Source organism: Sesamum indicum, linkage group LG4, assembly GCF_000512975.1.
Source record: "Sesamum indicum cultivar Zhongzhi No. 13 linkage group LG4, S_indicum_v1.0, whole genome shotgun sequence".
NCBI lineage: Eukaryota > Viridiplantae > Streptophyta > Magnoliopsida > Lamiales > Pedaliaceae > Sesamum > Sesamum indicum.
The window spans coordinates 14,049,507-14,065,799 of NC_026148.1; the positions used below are offsets into that span (position 1 = coordinate 14,049,507).

General features: G+C 36.1%; 2 protein-coding genes across 2 annotated transcripts in view; both read right to left on the reverse strand.

Moving 5' to 3' along the window:
* On the reverse strand, positions 1,590-5,839 carry LOC105161021 (uncharacterized protein At2g39795, mitochondrial). Its single transcript, XM_011078574.2, has 3 exons — positions 5,590-5,839; positions 4,667-5,004; positions 1,590-2,140 (listed from the first exon to the last, which is right to left on the reverse strand). Exons 1-3 carry the CDS (start codon positions 5,761-5,763, stop codon positions 1,957-1,959), a joined length of 696 nt encoding a protein of 231 aa, XP_011076876.1. The 5' UTR covers positions 5,764-5,839; the 3' UTR covers positions 1,590-1,956.
* The window catches only part of LOC105161022 (nuclear pore complex protein NUP1), a 10,719-nt gene continuing 7,827 nt past the window's right edge, over positions 13,402-16,293 (reverse strand). The window contains 2 exon segments of the mRNA XM_011078575.2: positions 13,402-15,572; positions 15,976-16,293. The exon segment at positions 15,976-16,293 is cut by the window's right edge and continues 5 nt beyond it. Of these exon segments, the coding sequence (XP_011076877.1) occupies positions 13,847-15,572; positions 15,976-16,293 (2,044 nt within the window). The 3' untranslated portion in view covers positions 13,402-13,846.

Sequence of the window (16,293 nt, forward strand, 5' to 3'; positions counted from 1 at the left end):
AGCAAAAATGTTCATTTTTGTTTGAGCAAAGGGGCTGTGATCTCTCAGTTTCTCTATGTAATGCATTAAGTCTTGACATCATAAATGCATAATATAGTTTTCTCTTAAAAAAAAAAAAGAAAAAAAACACTAAATTCATGTGATAAAATTGATGGCCTACAATTGTACAAACAATAAATCTTTAAATTAAAGTCTCAATTCACTTTTTTTACTTCAAGTCAGTGACATAGATGTAGCACACAAGACAAGGTAGTTTATCCTAGGGTAAATTACATTTTTGACCCGATAGATAGCCACCTTATTCGTTTTTTATTTTTAATGTTCATGGGGCACAATTGTGATCTAAACAAAAGAACACGGGCATGTGACATATGAAATACGAGGTCAAAATTACACGGTCTGATCATGTTCAACGGAACATGGGAGCGTTCCGCAACCAGGAAAACGCTCCTGTAAATTCTGAAACATAAATATTAATGGGATTATGATGGTGGAGTAGTTAGCTGCTAAAGAACGTTTGACAGAAAGCCCATAAAAATCTTGTGCTTTCTTTTTCTTATCTTCGTGGTGAATGATTCTCAAGTCCTGAAAATTCTTGAAGGTGCATGCAGATATTACATCAGTTCTGAGCAACTCTCTCTTTCTTGGAAAGTATATGTAATATGGATCAACCTTCATTCTTGGTATGTTCAGAAAGGTTGAATGTAACTTTTAAGTTAACGGCCCAGAAAAACGATGGCCTTTTCTTGCACAACTCTGAAAACTAGAAACGACGAGCAAAATGGATATTTGAGACTAAGTTTAGGGCACCATTGAAGAAAATAAATGAATCAAGAAAGCTGCTCTCCCTGAGGACTACATCAGCAGCAAAAACCGTGGCACCTTTACCTGGGCTCGAGGAGAACAAAAACAGCCGTGTTTTGAAGTCCCTGGTTGCGCAACATGGCCATGTTCGCGTAATTTTGTCCTCCTTTCCCCATTTGTTACATAGCCAGGCCGTTTTGTGCAATACCACTGTGTTCATCATTCCCATTATTTTTAACATCTTTTTTTAATGGTTGGACAAAAGACACATATATATATATATAAAGATTAGGGACCAAACCGTGGCCTGTAAACATTAAGGACCCAAAGCAAATAAGTACCTACGTATAGAGACGAAAAATGTAATTTAACCATTTATCCTATGTAGTTCTTGTTGGCGGATAATTTCATGCAACATTCATCAGAGCATTTCACAACTCCATGGGAATGAAAACAAAAGCTATTCGATTGCCGTTCACAGTTTCACACCTAGTGAACATCCCAATAACAATCATAGTGAAGTAGAGTTAAAAGTACCAAAATTTCTTTTTATAGACAAAAGTATCACCCTAATTCAATCGAAAACGATTTTGTTACGCCGTTAAATTATAATATATCTCATGTCGCAAATATAGACACCAACAGTTCCATGCTATATCGTATTTTCACATTAGGCACATACAAAACTGGTTTAAATTTGCTCTAGAGTATATTTCTAGTTAGAACTCCATCTCAGATATGGAGTATCATTGAAACGGTCTGTATTGCTTCATAAGCAGGGAAAAGTTCGAAAGTCTCACTGTAAGTTACCAATTAAAGCACATGATCGAACATGCACGCTAAAAGCCAACGTGAATAACCTGACATTTTCAACATAATGAAATAGATGTGGTGCGTCTACTGACTCTAATCTCTACATTATCTACTATAAAAAAGAACAATTATCAAAGCAAGTACGCATACATATTTGAATTACAGGAATGATAGATATCTTGAAAGTGAAAGAAAATGTAGAACAGATACCACCACTTCTAGCAGATATAGAACTAGCTTGCCCAAATCTATTTCTTTAAACTTACCCTAGATCTAAGATGAAGCAGAATCTTCCATCCAAGTCGTATTTGAGACTGCAGAAAAACAGGTTGAAATCTATTAAGCCTGCAAAGTTCCTTGGTTGGTCTCGTTAACAAAGGAACCAACAGTTTTGAACCATCGCATGAGATTCCTGTGGTCTTTCACATAAAGCCAAGCTTGTAAGAATGGAAAGAGGCTCTCGTTTATCCCGCGTTCTTCAATATACCCATGGAGGGCATCTCGAACATTTTCATCAATATCTCTGTCAATTTGTAATAAAAGTACATTAGATCAGATGAGATAATCGAGATAATGTACGTGGAGATCATTAACAAATTTCAGCAGAACAAATAAGACTCTGGTAAATTGAACTTGTAGCAGGAGTATATTAAAATGAAAGCATCAGTTCTGCAAAAGCTACCAGCCCAACAAAATTCAAGGCTTCAAAATACCATTCATTGCCATTCAGGATACACAATAACAATATGGTATTCAACTAGCTACTTTAGAGAAACCTGGCCTAGCCAAAAGGAAATGAGTTATTAACAACAAAGGGCAATAAGATTTCAAAGCATATAGTTGAAATTGCATAAGCAATTTGGAAAACAGAAGTCCAGAATTTACAATTTAACTGCATAGTTAAAAGCATAATTCGTTCAAGAACAAAATAACACATCAATGATATGCTCGCTACCCCAAAAATGTTGTATCAATACGCACTCTGGAAGAAATTATATTTTCTCAAAGACTATGTTATAATTTTAGAGGGAAAGAAAACCCAACCTACTCCTTATCTATGCACATGATGAGATATTGATCTTTCATTAAGGAAGTAAATGGGTAAGTTTCCAATTCATGTTGCTTACACAAGCCAACTTTTCTCTGGCAACAATTCTGGTCAATAAACCATGATCAACTTGCAGCTGTCTTTGGAGCAGAAATTAGAACATATGATTCATGATAAGAGCCTCATCCTTTTCATATATACTTTAAAACATTGTCGCTTGAATATATAAGGCCTTACATGTTTTATTTACTAGTCTACCTATCACATATCTTACTATGGTAAAGTGCACTAAAACTTTGGCACCTTGATTGTGATCCTTTGCTTAGAGAACAAGATTGTGATAAGATTGTGATGTTATCAAATAAACCTCACTACATCCACAAACAGAATGCAAGGTTGCCATTACAATGTTGCTAGTCTTGGACCACAAGATTGTTTCATCCCTAAGACCTATCTTGGACTACAAGATCATAATTGTGACCCAAGCACCTAAAGGCCTTCTGTAAGAACAATGTATGGTAGGCTACACATTTTTCTTCCAGTCATTAATATCTATATCGCCATGTAAATTAATGTCTTCGTTATGTAAAGCTGCTTTACCAGTGTTTTGCATTCCAGGATTAACTCTATAACTGTACTTGCATTTATCATATAGTCCCACCATTAATGCCTCTTGTGTTGTTGACTCCTTCATGCATATAACCATGGTATTTAAAGAGATAGTGATAAGTCCCATCGGCCTTGTTTATCCAAGTTTTGGTGATTATTATCTCCAAACCATAATCTCATATGCCTTATAGTCACTGCAGGAGGCTGATAATTTCAATTGAATTGCACTAAGCTGAAAGACAATTAGTGCATTCTAATTCTGACAAGTCTATCAGTTGGGCTTAGTTACCCTCATGAGATCCTTTACATGCCTAAGAATAGAACAGAAGATATTTGATTAAAAGAACTCTGCAGGCATTTTTAAGATGTGACTTCTGATATTCAGATAGTTGTGGTTTAATCTCTATGTAATATTAGGAGCAGAAATCATTTGGTAGTCTGGACACTACTTAGTCAAAAGGAGAAGCCTATCTCATAAAACTTTTTAATATTCCTCCAAGATAGGTCAAATGTCAGAAGTTAGTACACGAACAGAGGGGTATTGCAAAAAGAAATCATTTTAATCTTCCTTCAAGGTAAATCACATGTTAAGTTGACTAAAGTTAGACAGCAGGGTTTCTGTAACACACTTATTCGTATATGAAGCTTTCACTAAATCGAGTACCTATATGATCAAGGACATAGAGAATGCTCTTACATCTCTAAGGAACCAGACTAGGAGCAGTCAAATTTACTAGAGCTGAAATTTCACTTAAGGTCCTTCCATACAATATATTGAACCAAATTAACCAATCCACAGTCAGGAGTAAGATGCAAGAAGGTGATGGTGCAACTGGTCTATTCACAAAGAGGCCATGCGGAAGAGAGTTCATTAGCAACACTGGAATTTACTATTCTGCTTTCTATCCAATCAAATTTATCATTTCACATTTCGTTGGACAGTTCAATACCGGAGTGCTACTCACTCACAGATAACTGAATGCTACAAACAGTAGGGCAGTTACCCACAATTAATTACCATATATGTCTATGTTTACTTCGTCACCCTGAAATTTGTTTGTCACAGCATTGCTTGAATTGCGAGAGTATAAGGAAAAATTTTGACCGGGAACTTTTGATAATCCTAACCATATAAAAGATATTGCTTCTGGCTAACTGCAATCAGTTTCTTAGAGAAATAGAAGTATTAAACCAGAACAATAACTTCACCACTAGATAAAAAGAAAATCATTTTCTAGCTAAATATCACAAACTTTTAACCTGGACATGAGGACTTCACAATTATGCAATCAGCAACACATTCAAAACTAGGATAAGATCAGTAAGAATTAAAGTAACAAGTCAAGTCTCCTTCCTTTCTTATCACACATCACATAATGTTAATTCACTTACTCAAAGACTGGGCCATTGTATTTAGTTGGTATCACAAGGGACCCTGAAGACTCTGCTTTTGGTCTCAGTGAAACTGAATGAATTCCTAAAGCATCTGGATATAACCCACAAAGGAAATGTAAAGACTCTTGCAACCCTGGCTTAGAAATATCAACATGAACAAACAACTGATTGATGCTGTCATCACTACTGTCATCTCCTGAACCTCCAGGAATAATGTCAACCAATCTCATGACTGATATATTGATCTCCTCATCTTGAAATGTCCGCCTTAGAACAGGGCCCCCACCATCAAGTGCCCCCTTAACAACTGTGTATGGAGAAGGGGGGCTAATTTTCTGTGAAATAGGAAAGAATATGAATAAGCTACAGAACACCATCCATATTCAGTAATACCATTGTAAGTATCTCATATCACCATAATGGTTATTAAACTTGAAAAAGAGAAGAAAAAAAGCACGGACAAACAGGTTTAGTTCCAGTACAAGGGAATTGGATAACAAAAATACATAAACTTATACACAAATTTTTATTTGAAACCCCTCAGGTTGCACACAGACCTCATCTCCCCACTGTATCACCGAAGCCACTCTAACGGCATGCAGATACATATAAAGAACATGAGAAAAAAAGGAACAAAATAAATGACAGCCACTAGAAACTCATCTAAATTTGACTCACAAAGAAGCAGCAAAAAAGATTATTAAAAGGAGAATCCCATAAAACCCTTCAACGTTCCTAACAAAAGGCCACAGCAAATCTCAACGATTATAATTTCATTTACCATGTAAAACCCCTCCTACCCCAACCAACGCGCACACACTACAAATATACCTATATTAACATGTATAGCTCATTTCTCTGCAATTGATATTTATCATACATATACAAATAAACAGAGAAAGGATAAAGTGATTGCTTACGGGAGGAGGGGTCATCTTCGAGACTTCGAGGTAGTGGTCCTTGAGGGATCGGAGGATCATGGAGTTCACAGTGTACGAGGCGGTTGACGATGACCTCGATGCTACCGTTCGCCACGGCTGTAACATTTTTCGCTGCACTGCGCCACCGGCGCACACTAGAGCTTTCCGCCACATGGTTTCGAGTTTGCAGTTTTTCCTCCCCTAAGCACCTTCACTTGAGGTCTAAGGTTTTCAGGTCCTTATGTCCCATTGTTTCGTACTCGGAACGACGCCGTTGGAGCCAATTTTACTATAATTCAGTTTGGAGGGAAATTGCACTTTTGGTCCACACGATTGAGCGTTTTGCAATTTTAGTCCCACAGTTTACAAACTTAGCATATTTGATCACATAGACTAAATAATTATTCCATCTGGAGCCAAAAACGCTATAGATTTGTTATCTTATGGAACCAAATGTACAACAATTTTTATTATATTAGACCAAAAATTTTATATTTTTTATTCTATGGAACCAAATATACTGAGCATGTAAACCATGAGATCAAAAGCGCAATGCCTCTATTGTATTGTACAAAAAATGCAATTTTCCCCTCAATTAGGGTAAGTTACACTTTTTTTTTCTATACCGAGGGCTAAAATGATTTTATTTCCTAACTCAATTCTGGTCCCTAAATTTTGAATTATTAAGATTTTAGTCTAATCATTAAAAATAAAATTAAAATTTATTGGGTTGAAAATGCATCCAAACCATGTACTCCAACACGATTTTTGATCAAGATCAATCACATCCCAACCTGATAAACATAATCAAGACTCAACCTTTATAAACCAAGAATCAAGAAGTCAACCCCATCTCACAACATGGGCATCCCTCAAATTTTCACCTTAAAAAAAAAACGAAAAAAGAAGACATCATCGTGTGTGGGAGGCTTTTTGAAATTTTCGTCCCTTCTATACTAAATTATCCAAAAAATCAAAATATATAGTGGGGAGTGTTAACTCCCTAATATCAATAGAAAAGTCATAAATAAGGAGTACTACTCCCTTATGAAATAAGAGGATAAATAAGTACTACTTCTCTTTAAGGATAATCACAAAAAGTATAAATACGAAGTACTACTCATATCAACTGATGGGGATACCTTTATTATCTGCTAAAAAGACAAAAAAACCCCTTCATTAAGGGTAACATAGACATTACAGCAGGATCCACATGCAAGATTGCGGGTCGAGGTTGTCGGTGCCCCCTCCCCTCCTTAACTGGTAAACCTACCCGGGAAGACAAGAAACAAAAATCAAGATTTGAGACCAAAATTGAACTCAAAATGTTTAAGGACCAAGATCAATTTCGATCTAAGTAAAGGGACCAAAGATATAACTTTACCTAATCAATTTTTGCACGAGTTCTTTTCTTGTTGTTGCAATAGGTCGATACATGTATAGTACAGAGTATTTTTTGTTGAACAAAATTGATTTTCTCAACACCGTTGTGATCTAAACTTTTTAGCAGGTGTTGGTTAAATTTAATATATTTGATATTATTGATTAGAGTATGATTTTGTAATGATTTTTGTTTGATTGATATCCGACAGAAATCGTTATAATTTATTTTAAAAAGAACTTTTGAGTATCAATGCAGTTTCAATCAATGCAACATAAGGGAGGCAAATGGGCGGGTTTGATCGGGCCCAAATGAGTCTAAATGAACAAGTTCAAAATAGATTGGGTTGCAAATGGGTTGGGTGTTATTATAAATCATTTATTATTTTGAATCTAAAAATTTAAAATTTTACACAATAAAAAAATGACAATACTTGAACTATTGAAAAAGGTGACTATTACTTGTAATGTAATACGACCTAAACTTGTATGATGCGTCATTTCTATCTAAAGATCGTGTAAATTAAAATTTATTTGCTAAATCATAAAGTAAAAAAAAAAATCTATCAAGTATCTAACAAAATACTATATTTTATCAAAATAATTCATAATATTTTGAATGCTCATTTTGAATGAACACCAAGCCGTACAACTAAATTTTCTATATTTATTGAGAGACAATTTTCATATGTATGTGAGAGAAAAAGGTTGTGTGTGTGTGTGTGTGTGTGTGTGAGAGAGAGAGAGAGAGAGAGAGAGAGAGAGAGAGATGTAAGAGTGTGTATATGAAGAAAGAGGAGTTGTGAGCGTGTTTGTATGTGTGTGTAGAGGAAGAGGGTTGTGTGTATGTGAGAGAGAGATGTGAGAGTGTGTGTGTATATATGAAGGAAGAAGAGTTGTGAGCGTATTTCTGTGTGTGCAAGAGAGATGTGAGAGTGTCTGTGTGTATATGAAGAAAGAGGAAATAATAGTGAGTTCTTTTAATTATTTATTCTTTAGTTTATGGGTTGAACTCATTAAAAATCATATTAAGCCCATTATCAACTCAAATTAAATCCATTATCAACGAATATCGAATTCATATAAAATATAATTTTATTTAACTTCAACTCGTGTCAACTATTTTAAAATATAACCAACCCAAACTAGTGTGGTTGGGTTGAATCTGTGGGTCTTAACCCATTTTACCACCCCTAATACAACGTAATTTAGTATTTTATTAGCTAAATAAGTACTCGGGTCTCTTATGTTGGGGCCACTAGGATTTTGTTACAACACATTTGTATTTTTTTCTTCCTTCTAAAGATTCTCCAATGAAACGTCGTATTATCACTCACATCAAGCTTATCTTCTATTTGTGAATGATTTGCCACATCTGATATGAGCCAACCTTGCTGCATCAAAAGTAATGGAGTCTACTTCTGGTAGGCCGAACAAGGGACGGATCTTTAGTCTAGGCTCTGAGGCCCCAAGCTCCATCGTAATTTTAGCCCTCGTAAATCTAGACGCCTCCTGCAAATTGTTATCTCAATTTGCGACAAATTTGCTAGAATTGTGTCGCAAATACCGTCTCAAAAGAGAGATTTTTTTTCGGCCAATTTACAACGAACTTTCATCGCACAAATTGTCCCAATATTTGGCACCAGTTGGGACGGTTTTTGTTTTCAAATCCCATCCCATTGGGACGTTTTCCATTTCAAATCCCATCCCAAGTGTTATTATACATTACTGAAACCTCCACCTCAAAATCCTCGCAAGCATCGTTTCAAATTCAGTGAAAACATATTTCGTCCAATTGGTGTACTTTGTGACAAAAAATCAAAGTTGTCTATCGTTTGCTAGAAGACTTTTTTATGGAATACCTTCCCATATGAAAAATTTCCCAAGTCCACCTACGTCGATGGTTAGACTATCTTCACAATTAAAGAATAGCTACGACACCCATCTCTAAAAGGGTTTTTTTTTCTAGTGTAATCTTAAGATACATATGTATCATCAAGATCATGATAACAACAGTATTAATCTATTTGAATGCCAATAACTATCACAATTAGAAGGAATATAATGTTTTGTTATAGTTATAACATCACCATGGTTTAAAGTAAAAAATTATGACAAATACTATTTAATCATAGTCGCGCAAGTACTATTTCGTTGGTTTAAATGCATAAAATCTCCCTGTATTTAAAAAGTATGCTAAAACCCCTTGTTTGTTTTAAAAAAAAAGGCAAAAAATCCCTTTATATTTTGTTAAATGTAGCTCAATCACCCTTTCCGATAAATCTAACTAGTGGCGTTATTTTTTCATAAAATGACTATTATACCCTTACTTAATATGCATAATTTCTTTTTTTTTTAGTATATGTTGGATCTATATAGATCATACCAGAGTCGTTAGATCTAATCAATTAATCTTAACCGTTGAATTTTAAATTTATAAAAAAAATCAAGAGTTGATATTTTATTGATAAAAAAATATTATTTGAAAAAAAACAATATTAATCCCCACCACCGTCCACCCCCGCACCACCACCACCACCCCATCCCACCTCGTTGCCTCACTCCGTATCACAGGCAGACTATTTTGTCTCACAACGAAACGTATTTTTCGCCTGTGTGGCGTCTCAGTTTACACCCAACATTCGATCAACTTTCACACATCTTAGAATTTATTGACTATCCGTCATGTATTTTCGACACTGAAGCTTGCTAACACGAAATCTGAACGTTTCTAGTGCGGCACCTCATGCCCGTGCACTCGCCTATCTAAAATGCCATGTTCGAAAGACATGATTCTTTGTATTGTTTTTACTTGACTTCAACTTACAGAAATATGGGAAAGATGGGATTTAATTTTTATGGAGATGAGAAAGAAATCCCCCTTTCTTGGCCCTAATTTCCTTTAAGATTTGTTTTATTCACTAAAATGTAGTTATATTCCCCCCCCCCGCCACTCTTCCCCTCCACACAACACAGAAAATGTCTAAAGCTGAAAAAAACATCAATTTTTTCTTCAGCCACAAATATTTAATGGCTACGAATTGGGCGACTGGCCTACAACGTTATATTGTAGAGACAAAACTGAATGAGAACCAAAAGTGTTAATTTTTATAAGTTATGAGACTAAAAGTGCTAATCTCATAACGGACCAGGTCAAAAGTGAAACGAACTTAATTTATGGGACCAAAAATATTATTTCATGTCAATTAACTTATAAGAAATAATTTTTTTTAACCTCTCATCTTCTTATAACTATCATTCTCAATAATAATTCTGAATTAAATTAACTAAAAATTCTTATATTTCGTTTTAGTAAATGTAATATTTTCAAATATAACTTTATAACATATCTCCAATATAATTTTCTAATATCCTTATCTATTTTTCATCAGTTTCTCACTATTATAAGAAACTAATAAACACCTATTCACATAATTAATTATCTGATTAATCAATTCGATTAATTTTAACAAATCAACTATAGAAATGATTAAATCTAATAATAAAGTAATTTAATCAATTGATTATAGCTCCCCAATTCAATTGAGACATTTAACCGATCACTAATTTATAATTACTCAAACTCAACTTTTTTTTATTAAAATATTAAACTGAATAATATAAATTATATTTAGTAAAAGTTTAATTAAATAATACTAATTTAAAACAAAATTTTCCCTTACCTGTCGTCCCTCTATGTGTGTGCGCGCGCGCTTTTAAATTTACAATTGAGGATCGGCCGTGAATATTAACCATCCATACTCAATTATTTAATACTTTTTAATTTTTTTTAATTTTTTTTAAAATACCTATTACGCTTCTCTTTTTATTTTTTATATATAATTTACTTTTAAATATTTTATAGAGTTTCAATTTACTCCATTCAAATTTTAATATAATCAAATTTTGAATTTGTAATTATTTACTGATTAACTAAATTCTTAAATATTTATTAATTAATCCTAACTTATGTATTAAAAATTTAAGGATGTTACACTAAATTTATCCGTACTTTCATAATTACAGGATGGCACAGATATACAGATAAAATAAAGAGACAATAGAACTTTAACACATAATAACGAACGTAATATATATCAATTCAAACAATACAAGACAACATACGTTGGGAACAACCAAACACAAACAGCTGCAGTATTTCAAATTTAAAGCATAAAAAGCTTAAACACATTTTATTGGGGATATCATACTAATTAGGTTAAATTATACTAGCTACCATGATATTTGTTACAATTACAAAAATCTTTTTTATTATTAAAAAAATTAAAAATATTTGAAATTATAAATATCCTAACAAGTACGTTGTTAAGACAACCCAGTATAGTGAGTTCTTGTTAGAACATTCGTAATTTCAGGATATTTATAAATTTTCAAACAATAAAAAGGTATCTGTAATTATGAGAAACCTCAGGGGAGCTTGTTGCAATAAGATGGGTGAGGGACGTTGCACTTAATCGGAAGTTGCATGGCGAGGTGCACGTCGATGCCAACAGGCAACAGATTGGAGTTCCTGTAGCTGCAAAGGCAGCCCCAGTCGGCATGTAATAGGCTGGCGCAGCACCGGGCGGACGGCGGTCGGGGGTTGGGCGGCGTCACCGATGGCTTGCAGGCCATCTGATCCGCTGCTGAGAGACCACAAACACGAGCATGAACGCCAATGTTGCCATTGATAATGCACAGCAATATTGCAAGGATTGCTGCCTTCTGAAACATAGCTCTCTGCAATTTTCTTCCCAGTCTTCCTAACTCTATGTTTCCGCTAATGGAGGATTGCTGATTTTATAGGAAATATTGGTCACTCTGTCGGATGATTTTGAGATCTCGTTAGTTTTAGCGTGTTTTTGATTTGTTGCGTAGCTACCACGCCCGCATTTTGGCATTTTCATTGTTGGTTTTAGCGAGTATTGATATTTCTTTGACTTGTTGCGTAGCTACCACGCAGGCATTTTGGCATTTTTATCCTTTAATTTTTTAGAGTTGCAAAATAGTCCTATAAATCTTTGATATTTCATGGTTTTGGTCTCTTCGGTGCGGGATTTTGCGAAAAATTGTCAGAATGAATCATGTGCCCCTCGTGATTTTGGTATTTTTATCCTTTATCTTTTTGGGGTTACAGAAGAGTCTTGTAACTTTTTTATAGTTTCGCTCTCAGTGCTGAGTTTTACAAAAATTGTGGGAATAAATCACGTGTCCTGTCATTTTTTTTAAGAAAAAAATTTTCGTCCATATTGATAAAACTAAACCAATTAAAAAAAAAAAAAAAGCCTCAATGTAAATGAACCGCATGATGTGCACATTGCAAAAATCCCACACTTAAAGGACCAAAATTGCAAAATATTAAAATTATAGAACTATTTTGTAATCCTACAAAGATAAAAAATCAAAATGACAAAGTGCCAAAATTACAGGATAAAAAGTCAATTTAAGCCGAAAATTTATTATTGCCTACATTGTAATGATCAAGAATTAAAAGTCTTGTGTGAAGTAGATGGCAGGCTAGCTAGGTTGACTTGAGGTCTTTGTTTGTCGATACCAAGCCCATTGGGAAAATTACACGGAATTTATTTTGTAATGAAAACACTACTTTTTGATGTATATTAGTAAAAAATATTAATTTCTAAAAGTAAAAATGTAATTTTATAGGTATGAGACACACCTTAAGTAAATAGAATCCATCACACCATATAATTTACCATACCACTATAAATACCAAAATACTAATTTTTTAATCCAAGCCACCATTCATTTACAACACCAATTCTCCTTAAAATTACACTTAATTGAAGCCACCACTTTCTGCGTCAAAAAAGGGTGGAGCAAGTGTCGGACCAATAATGTTAGTTCTTTTTAAGTACATGTTTAATTTTTCAAAATGACATATTTGTACAGATAGATTATACGCCACTTAATATTATTGTAATTTTTCCTATATTTCATATAATAAAATCCATGTACTTATGTACTATAACATATAAAATATAAAGTAATTTAAAAAATTCTTAAATTGTTTTCTTTCTTCCCAGCCGTCCCCCCTTCTTCCCCACACCCCCACACCCCCAAGCCTGCCCAACAGCCCATGCCGCGGTCTTGAAACAACCAGCTCCACTCCTCTTCCCCCGAACGACCGCACTGGCCCATCCACCGCCCTCCCCGGTCGCCCACTTCCCCCATCCTTGTAACCCTCCCTTCCCTCACACCTTTCCTCCTCTTACCTCCCATCCTTCCCCCCACACGACTAATGGGCAGCAAAATAGAAGATTTAATGGCCTCTAGCGCCTGACTTTAGTATTTTATTGACGGTGTTAACATTAAAAAGAAATTTGTACACATTCTTTCATCTGTTATATCCTTCAAGAACGACTCTTCCAACTATGTTGTCATACTATTTTGCCAAGGCAAAAATGCAGAAAATGCAAACAGGCAGGCCAGCGCAGCACATACATATGGAACTTGCTAATGTTTACAATATGTTACACACAGAAATACATAAACAAGTCGGGTCAATTACACAGATTACAAAGGCATATGGCGGAAAAACCAGACCTACTCGCACGGTGCAATCATTCTTGTCATCAACAGACAAATCATCCAAAATTGAGACACTATTAGCCTTCCAAAATTTTGCTAAATCAATAAAAAGAAAAGGAAGGAAGGAAAAGAAAAGAAAGAAAAGAATTAATAAAAGCAGCTTATAGGAAGACTGCCTTGCCTGCACCAAGTGCAGCTGATCCATCCACTGTTCTTAACATTTGAACTCGGAAGGTCGATATAACCGAGCAGCTGATATCTCACCAATTGTATCTTCGGTCAATAATGGTCTCCTTGCAGAACACAACATTCATACCTTTCATCATCTTCACTTCTTTCTGTTCTTGTTTCTATTGATTTTCACTATCTTTCGACCTGACTTGTCACCTCCACCACTACCCAACGAGAAGCTGCCACCGGCATTGAATTCTAGGCTACCTGATGCCTGAAATGGAGAAGGGTTCTGTGGAGCAACTTGATTTTGTTGGCCGCCAAACATGAAGGGATTGGCTTGAGATGCAACTGTTGATCCAAATGTGAATCCAGAGGGAGGAGGAGAGACTGATGGTTGACCAAACACAGGAAGAGAAGGTGCAGACGACTGCACAGGATCCTCAGCCATACTGTCTTCTGCATTCATCTGATCATTGTTCCCTGGAGAGACTCCAAACCCACTAATTGGGGAGGTACCAAATACGGGCTGGTTAATAGACAACGACGGAGAAGGTAAGGCTGAAGTAGAAGTAGAGACTGAACCAAATGGAAAACTGGGGCTCGATGAGGCACCGGTGGAATTAAAAACCATGGATGCAGCATTTGCCGGAGCAGCAGATGTGGAGGATGCACCAAAAGAAAACCCAGTGGATGGGGATGGAGAAGTAAATGTGGAACCAAAAATAGAAGACTTTGGACTTTGCCAACTGGAACCAAAGATGTTAGAAGGAGCACCATTGGAGCTAACTGAATTGGTGGCAGAGGAGGAAGCCGAAGAAATCCCACCAAAAGTAAATATACCAGAAGTCCCACTGCTGAAAGAGCTAGTAGTATTAATTCCTGAGGCTGAAGCTGAGGAACTAACGGAATTGAATATTGGGGGAGCAGCACCACTGCCTGATCCAACTGCACCGGCTGAAGAGGAAGAACCCAAACCAAAAGTAAATATGGCAGGACTGACACCACTGCTGGAGCTAACTGCAGTTTCCTTGGAAACAGCAGTTGAACTCGCACCAAATTTAGGTAGACTTGATGCTGGCCCACTGCCAGGGACAACTGTGCTGGTATCTGATGAGGAAGCCGAAGAACTAAATCCAAAAGATTTGTTTGGAACAAATCCTTGAGAATTGGACAATGAAGAAGCAAAAGAACTGCTACTGTTCATATTGAACAATGGTAATGATGCAGATGGAAACGATTGAACAGATGTGGCCTGGGAGACAGATCCAGCACCAGACAATGGAGATTTAATAGCAGTAGCAAAGAGTGAACCCTGAACATTACTACCTGTTGAATAGCTGACAGAAGAACCTAGCCCAAATGTGCTGCTTCCAGGGTTAGATGCTGCAAATGCAGCAATAGTTGGATTTCCGCTGCTTGAGCTGCCAGAACTTGGATCTAACTCAACTTTAGTTCTCGGATCTGCTATTTCAGAAACCTTACCAGCGGATGCTCCCGAAACTGCAGCAGGTTGGTCAACAGAGGCACCAAATCTAAAAGCAGGTGCAGCTGGAGTTGAAGGCTTCACAGCAAATCCAAAACTGCTCCCGCTAGAGGTGGCTGAGGTGCTGGTGTTGGTGTCAGTTTGGACCAATTTTGCAGTGCTGGTCAAAGAAGGAAACACAAGAGCTTCACCTGTGGATGCCTGTTTTGTATCATTAGAAGAAGCTGCAGTGAATAATATTGGAGGACTTGAAACAAGCGGCCCATCTGATACTGCAGAAGGAACAGTGTCAGATTTTCCATTTACACCACCAGCCTTCAGAGGGTTCAGATGATTGCCTTCGTCTAACTCAGGAATTTTTCCATGAGAATCAGTTGATGGGGAAACATCAAACAAGCTGCACATGCAGTTAAAAAAATAAATAGTTGAAGTGAAACAGAGATCATCCCTTGCTAAGCTATCAATCAACAATTCTCTGATAAGAATCTAAAATAGGTCATTCTACCATGCACAAGAGCAGCAGATTGTTTACCAGTCTAGGAGTAGTACTTATCAATATGGTTTCAGATAGTCTTGTTTTGCTCCATATAATGACAGCGGAATACTCATAAAGATGAAAATAAGAAAAAGAAACAAATCAACAAATAAGGAACACAAGAACAGTAATTCCAGAAAAAGTAGCACATTCAAATTTCTTAAGAGTGTAAAAGGAGTTATGCCAAGCGAGGGAAAAAGCCAATTATAATATGTTGGAACTATAAGGCATTCCCTAGATTGATAATTGACCGACAACGGCTAACCTGCTGGAGCTTTCCGCTTTAGATTCTGGCACTTTACTGGAATCAGAAGGCAAGGCTGGAAACTTATCAGCAACCTTAGAGCTAAAGCTGAACAAAGGAGCAAAACTATTTGCTTCCTTGGGTTTGTCAAATGCAGCAACTGGAAGAGGAACAACTGATGACATGGAAGCGGCAGTAGTTTCCTTGGATGATGGGAAGGCAATGACATTATTCCCTTCTCCAATAGTGATAGCACCAGGGCTACTGAGGTTACTTCTTTTGCTTGAGATAAGGCCCGAATGTGAATTCACTTCTTGCTGAATTGTTGGTTTCATTGGT

Coding starts and splice junctions, on each gene's coding strand:
- LOC105161021 (XM_011078574.2), bottom strand. CDS start 5,763: ATGTGGCGGAAAGCTCTAGTGTGCGCCGGTGGCGCAGTGCAGCGAAAA. Junction 5,005..5,589: donor CGAAGATGACCCCTCCTCCC/GTAAGCAATCAC, acceptor CCTATTTCACAG/AAAATTAGCCCCCCTTCTCC. Junction 2,141..4,666: donor TACAATGGCCCAGTCTTTGA/GTAAGTGAATTA, acceptor ACAAATTGACAG/AGATATTGATGAAAATGTTC.